Source organism: Carlito syrichta, unplaced genomic scaffold (genome assembly GCF_000164805.1).
Source record: "Carlito syrichta isolate Samal-C Ts95f unplaced genomic scaffold, Tarsius_syrichta-2.0.1 Scaffold304772, whole genome shotgun sequence".
NCBI lineage: Eukaryota > Metazoa > Chordata > Mammalia > Primates > Tarsiidae > Carlito > Carlito syrichta.
In genome coordinates this window covers 29,758-36,479 of record NW_007248868.1, presented here as the reverse complement: position 1 = coordinate 36,479, position 6,722 = coordinate 29,758, and the positions used below count along the sequence as shown (strand labels likewise).

General features: G+C 50.1%; 1 protein-coding gene across 1 annotated transcript in view; it reads left to right on the top strand.

The window, feature by feature from the left end:
• The first annotated feature begins 5,295 nt into the window (after positions 1 to 5,295).
• Positions 5,296 to 6,722, top strand: part of LOC103263265 (sialic acid-binding Ig-like lectin 5) — a 5,529-nt gene continuing 4,102 nt past the window's right edge. The window contains exons 1-4 of the mRNA XM_008060957.1: positions 5,296 to 5,335; positions 5,406 to 5,779; positions 5,908 to 6,181; positions 6,473 to 6,542. Coding sequence (XP_008059148.1) covers positions 5,296 to 5,335; positions 5,406 to 5,779; positions 5,908 to 6,181; positions 6,473 to 6,542 — 758 coding nt within the window. The remainder of the gene's footprint in view (positions 5,336 to 5,405; positions 5,780 to 5,907; positions 6,182 to 6,472; positions 6,543 to 6,722) is intronic.

The following is a 6,722-nucleotide window of genomic DNA, read 5'->3' as shown; positions in this document are numbered from 1 at the left end:
CGCCAAGTTGCCCAGGCGGGTCTTGAACCCGCGGGCTCAGGCAATCAATCCACTCACCTCAGCCTCCCAAAGGCGCGGGATTACAGGCTGAGCCACCGAGCCTGGCTTGAATTTTTTTAACTCATTCTACAGGTCCAGCATTATCCAATACCAAAATCAGGCAAGGACACAACAAAAAATAAATAAATAAAACTACAGGCCAATACTCTTGATGAACATAGATGCAAAAATCCTCAACAAAATCCCACCAAACTGAAACTAACAGCACATCAAAAAGATAATATACCATGATCAAGTGGACTATGTCCCAGGGATGCAAGGATGGCTCAACACAACTAATCAATAAACAGGATACATCACATTAACAAAATGAAGGACAAAAACCATATGATCATCTGTTCAGGTGCAGAAAAGGCATTCAGTAAAAGTCAGCATCCCTTCACAATAATAACGCTCAACAAACTAGGGATAGAAGGAACATATCTCAACATAATAAAGGCTATATATGACAATCCCACAGCTGACATCACACTGATTGTGGAAAAGCTGACATCTTTTATTACTTTCACCACTCCTATTCAGCATAGTACTGGAAGGCCTAGCCAGAGCAATAAGGCAAGACAATGAAATAAAAAGCAACTAGACTGGAAAAGAAGAAGTGAAATTTACCATTTGCACTTCAGTATACCAATCTGTATATCAAAAGGATACTTGCACCTCGAGGTTTCCTGCAGTACTATTTACAGTAGCAAAGATATGCAAGCAACTTAAGTATCCATCACTGGAAAAGTGGATAAAGAAAATGCAGTATATGTACACAATGGAATACTATTTGGCCTTTTAAAAAAGAATAAAATCCTGTTATTTACAGCAACATGGATGGAACTAGAGGTCATTATGTTAAGTGAAATAAGTCAGGAATGTGGTAGGGCACTTTGAGAAAATGCTTCAAAATATATAACACAATTAAAATGTTCCAGTTTGTTAATGCAAATGCGGTGCTCAGTGTCTGCAGTTGAAACCGCAAGCCCCTTCTTATAACACTGTGCTCAGTGCCTGTAGCCAAAACCACAAGCTTGTGATATTGTTACAAAAAGTACAAAACCTTCCACCATGAAAAGCACCTTCCTCCAAAGCCAATGTAAAACATGTAGAAGCTGAGATCCGACTGCAATCCAGACCCAGCCTTTGTGATTAGAGTCTGCTGGGCCGAACGCTGGCGTTTCTGAAATAAACGCAGCTTCCTGCTGGCCAGCCTCGGTGTCATGATCTCTCTGATTTGTTTTCCTGCAACAGGAACAGAAGGTCAAATATTGCATGTTTATACCCATATGTGGGAGCTAAAGAGGTGGTTCTCATGGAAGTAAAAAGTAGAATTATAGGCTGGGACCAGTGGCACATGTTGGTAATCCCAGCACTTTGGGAGACTGAGTGGGAGGATTGCTTGAGCCCAGGAGCTTGAGACTAGTCAGCCTAGGTGGCACAGCAAGAATTTGTCTCTACAAAAAAAATTTAAAAATAAGCCAGGCAGGGTGGCTACTCTGTAGGCTGAGGTGGGATGATTACCTGAGCCCAGGATGGTGAGTTTATCATTCCACCGCACTCAGCCTTGGGTGACAGAGTGAGACCCCAACGAGAGAGAGAGAGAGAGAGAGAGAGAGAGAGACAGAGAGAGAGAGACAGAGAGAGAGAGACAGAGAGAGAGTAGAATGAGAGTTACCAGAGGCTGGGAAGGGTGTTAGGGAGTGGATGGAAGAAGAGAGGTTGGATAGCGACAAAAGTACACAGTAAGAGAGAAGGAATAGTTCTGATGTTTGGTAACAGAGTTGGGTGACTGTATTCAACAGCAATGTATGGTATATTTCAAAAGTGGGAAAAGAGAGGACTTGAAATGTTCGCACCATGTAGAAATCAAAAATGCCTGAGGCGATGGATCCAGATACCCTGACTTGATCATCCCACATTCTGTGCATGCAACAAAATATCACATATATCCCATACACATGTACAAATATTACTTATCATTAAAAATAATTTTAAAATCAGCCAGGCACAGCGACTCACGTTTGTAATCACACTTTGGGAGGTGGAGACAAGAGGATTGCTTGAGCCCAAGGGTTCCAGACCAATCTGGGCAACACGCCAAGACCTCGTCTCTACAATAAATCAAAAAATTAGCAGGGTGTGGGGGCACAGGCCTGTAGTTCGAGCTACTTGGAAGGCTGAGGTAGAAGGATCCCCAGAGCCCAGTAAGTCGAGGCTGCAGTGGCCGATAGCATGCCACTGTATTCCTGCCTGGGCAACAGAGTGAGATTCCGCTCAACAACAATAATAATCATTATTATTATGTATAAAAATCAGTGAAAGGCCGGGCTCGGTGGCTCAGCCTGTAATCCCGCGCCTTTGGGAGACTGAGGTGAGTGGATTGCCTGAGCCCGCGGTTCGAGACCCGCCTCGGCAGGCGAGACCTCATCTCTACAATAAAAATCAAAAAATTAGCCAGGTGTGGTAGCGTGCACCTGTAATTCCGGCTACTCGGAAGGCTGAGGCAGAAGGATCGCCGGAGCCCAGCAGGTCGAAGCTGCGGTGGCTGGGAGCGGCCACTGCACTCCAGTCTTGGCAACAGAGTGAGACTCCAACTCAAAAAAAAAAAAAAAAATCAGTGAAGGATGCACAGGGCAGGGTGCAGGAGAGCTCATTGTGTGAGATTCTAGTTGTCCTTCCCTCGAAGTCATACGGAGTATGCTTAATTCTCCCAGCAATGATGTGAGACAACACAGAGAGTGTCACCAACCAGCAAGCTCCCCTGAGCCTCCGCATCCAGGGCTTTTCTTGGAAACTGGTTGTGTAGACATGGCTGACTGCCTGCATGACTGACCTAGTCCCTAGCCTTCCTGGAGGAAGAACAGATACCACATGATTCAAAGCCCCACCATACACAGGGTCAGCACAGACCATCCCAGGGATCCACAGCCCTAGGTTAACAAAGACATTTCTATCAGTAGGACATTCCAAAGTCCCAGAGCTCACTTCCCAGGACCTGAAAGCAAAGTCTTGACCTCTCTGTGGTGAGATTAATTCTTTACCCTCTGCTCAATTAGCGAGTTGGGAGCTGGGCCAGATCTGAGCAGTGTCCCCAGACATGCCTCCCCACTTGTTGATAAAAATCTCCAAAATCAGCCGGGCTCGGTGGCGCAGCCTGTAATCCCGCACCTTTGGGAGGCTGAGGTGAGTGGATTGCCTGAGCCCGCGGGTTCGAGACCCGCCCGGGCAGCGAGACCTCATCTTTACAATAAATCAAAAAATCAGCCGGGCATGGTAGCGCATGCCTGTAATTCCGGCTACTCGGAAGGCTGAGGCGGAAAGATCGCCGGAGCCCAGCAGGCAAAGCTGCGGTGGCCAGGAATGGCCACTGCACTCCAGTCTGGGCGACCGAGTGAGACTCCAACTCAAAAAAAAAAAAAGAAAATCGCCAAAATCAGTACAATATTTTAAGATGGTTTATTCACGAGATTTGGGCCTCACCCCACCTGGCAACAATGAGAGCCACCGTGCCCGGCCCCACCCTGTTTTTTATGATAAATGAGCAGAGTTGGAACTGTCCAGGCACTGAAAGGTGTGTCATTCATCATAATCATGTATTATAATGAGCATATAATGAAGGAGAAGGTTAGGTAGCAGGCAAATTAGTTGCCATCTTAGTTCTAGCAGACTTCAACGTGGTCTCAACCGCATCCTGTTGCTTTCCTGTGGGGTCTCAGAAAGCCAGTCCATCTATCAGTCTAGAGAAGCTGCCTCAGCTTCTGCTCTTGAAAACTTAGCCTTGTTTATCCAAGGAAACTAGTCCTGCTGAACTCCTATCTCAAAAGGAATGGTGCGATATTATCTGACTTGAATAACTTAGTATGTTTCTGGTTTTTTCTATCATGTAGCATGGGTCAGAACTTCATTCCTTTTTTTTCTTTTTCAGTTGGAGTCTCACTCCGACACTGAGACTGGAGTGCAGTGGCGTACTCAAGGCCACCCCAGCATCAGCGTGCTTGGCTCAGGGATCCTTCTGCCTCAGCCTTCTAAGTAACTGGAACTACAGGCACACGCGACCACACCCAGCTAATTTTATTTTATTTTATTGTAGAGACGCGGTCTCCCCAAGTCACCCAGGCTGGTCTCAAACACCTGGGCTCAGGCAGTCCTCTTGCCTTGGCCCCCAAAGTGCTGGGATTATAGGACTTAGCCTCCATGCCCGGCCACTTTATTCCTTTTAATGACTGAACCATATTCCATTGTATGGCTAGACTGCATCTTGTTCATGGCATTTCATTTGCTTGTTATTCATGATGGTAAGAATGGCTTTTACTGGTTGCCATGGGAAACAGAAGATGAGGGAATGACAGCCCTCCCTCCGTTGACTGTCACCCATGGTGTGGGTTTTTTTTTCTAATTAATATCCAATCCCTCAGCTTTCGGGAAATTGGGAAGTGGGCAGTGAAGACCCTCAGAGGAGTTCAAGGTCCCTGCCCCTTGACTCAATACAATCCAGATCCTCTCTGTGCCCAGGTGAGGGGATGGGGTGGGCCAGGGCCATGAACCTGAAGGAAGCAAGAGGTGACAAAAATGTGATCCCAGGTCCAAGCCCCTTGATGCAGGATCTGTGATCCCTTAGACCTCACTTTCAAAACCCAAATTCAAAGATAAAGTTAAGAATTTCAAGATGGCAACCTCAGAGCATTAGATCTGAAATGTGAGGCCAACAAAGCACAGGGTTTTGTGCAGCAGCTTAAGGTCTCATGTAGGGCTGGGAGACTGGTGTGAACCACAGAGACGGCCCCAGACAGGCAGGAAGAAGAGCAGCCTTGGGGAGACTGGGCGACCTCAGATTTGGGGTCATGCGAGGGTGAGGACCTTGTGGGAAGGGGTTGGCTGCTCCATTTTCCTCTTTGTGTCCTGCCCCTGCATGGAGTAGACTTTGAAGAATGAATGGATGGATGGATGGATGGATGGATGGGAGCCTACCTCCATCAGCTCACCCATGTCCCCGAGACCCTCCGAGGACTCCCCACCCCTGAGGCCAACCCACACAGCTTGGGTAGGGCAGGTCCTCCCACTCCCTGACCCGCTGTTTCCTCTGAGAACGAGAAGTAGGGAGAGGGCATCTCTCTGGACATTTGCAGTTCTGAGGTTCCTCTTCTGGGGATGTCACCGTCCCTTCCCTGAGTGTCAAGTTAAAGCTTCCTTCCCAGACAGACCCAGACGCCAGATGTTCCCGGGACGGGCCCAGGCCCTCAGTGCCTAGCAATGCTGCTGCTGTCCCTGTTGCTGCCTGTGCTGGGGGCAGGTGAGTAGGGTGACAGCTGGGGGTCTCTGGCGGGGGCTGAGGCTGCAGCTGAGCCTCAGTGTCCCCCCAGGGTCCCTGCAGGAGGATCCAAGGTTCAAGCCGGAAGTGCAGGCGTCGGTGACGGTGCAGGAGGGCCTGTGCGTCTCTGTGCCCTGCTCCTTCTCCTACCCCCAGGACGGCTGGAACGAGTCGACACCAGTTTATGGTTACTGGTTCAAAGGAAGGAACACTGGTGTTCCAGTGGCCACAAACAACCAGGCTCAACAGGTGCAAACGAGGACCCGGGACCGATTCCAGCTCACCGGGAATCCCCGGAACAAGAGCTGCTCCTTGGTGATCAGAGAAGCCCAGAAGGAGGACAAGGGAACGTACTTCTTTCGCGTGGAGAGAGGACGCACCGTGAGACACGGTTTCGAGAAGTCATTCTCTCTGAAGGTGACAGGTGTGGAACGGAGTGAGAATCCCTGCTTCTCATCCTGGAGAGGGAGAGTGGGGACGGGCCACAGGTTGAGCGCAGAGGGCTCTCCGGGCACCCCTGTGGCACTGTGATCGCCCTTCCGTCTGTCCCAGAGGTTAAGAAGCCAGAAGTCTATGTCCCCGAGGTCTTGGAGCCCAACCAGCCAGTGACGGTCCTCTGTGTGTTTAACTGGACCTTCGAGGGATGTCCAGCCCCTTCCTTCTCCTGGCTGGGGGCTGCCCTCTCCTCCCAGGGAACCCGGTCAGCCTCCCACTTCTCAGCGCTCAGCCTCAAGCCCAGATACCGGGACCACAACACCGACCTGACTTGCTGTGTGGACTTCACAAATGGTGTGAGGACAGAGAGGACCGTCCGACTCCGCATGGCCTGTGAGTGTGGCGGGGGCTGTGGTTGCAAACAAGCCTGGGGACAGGGAGATGAAGAGCCTAGCAGGGAAGGCACTCCGGAGGGTCCCTGTAGAGGAAGCCATGGGGTCCCGGGATTGGCCCCAGCCCTGGGAGGGGGATGGCAGGGTCCTCTGGTCCTCGGTGCATATGCGTGTGCTGTGGTGCTGACCTGTCACTTGTCTTTCCCGGACAGCTGCACTTCCTTTTCTGTGAGGGTGCTTCTCCATTGTGGGAACTAAACATCCCCCTGAGGCTAGCTCACTCTCTTTGCAGATGCCCCCAGAGCCCTTGTCATCAGCATTTCCCATGACAATTCATCAGGTACTGAGGACACTGAGGGCCCATTGGGCTGGGGCTGGCCGGTCCTCTTAGTGTGAGAAGGTTTCAGGGGGTGAGGGAATGGGCTCCTGCCGGCAGCTCGTGCTCTTTCTCCCACCGCCCTTTTTTTCTCTCTTCTATTCTCTCCCTCCCTCTCCCTCCTTCTCCCCTCCCCTCCCCTGTCCTCTTCTCTCTCTCTCTCTCT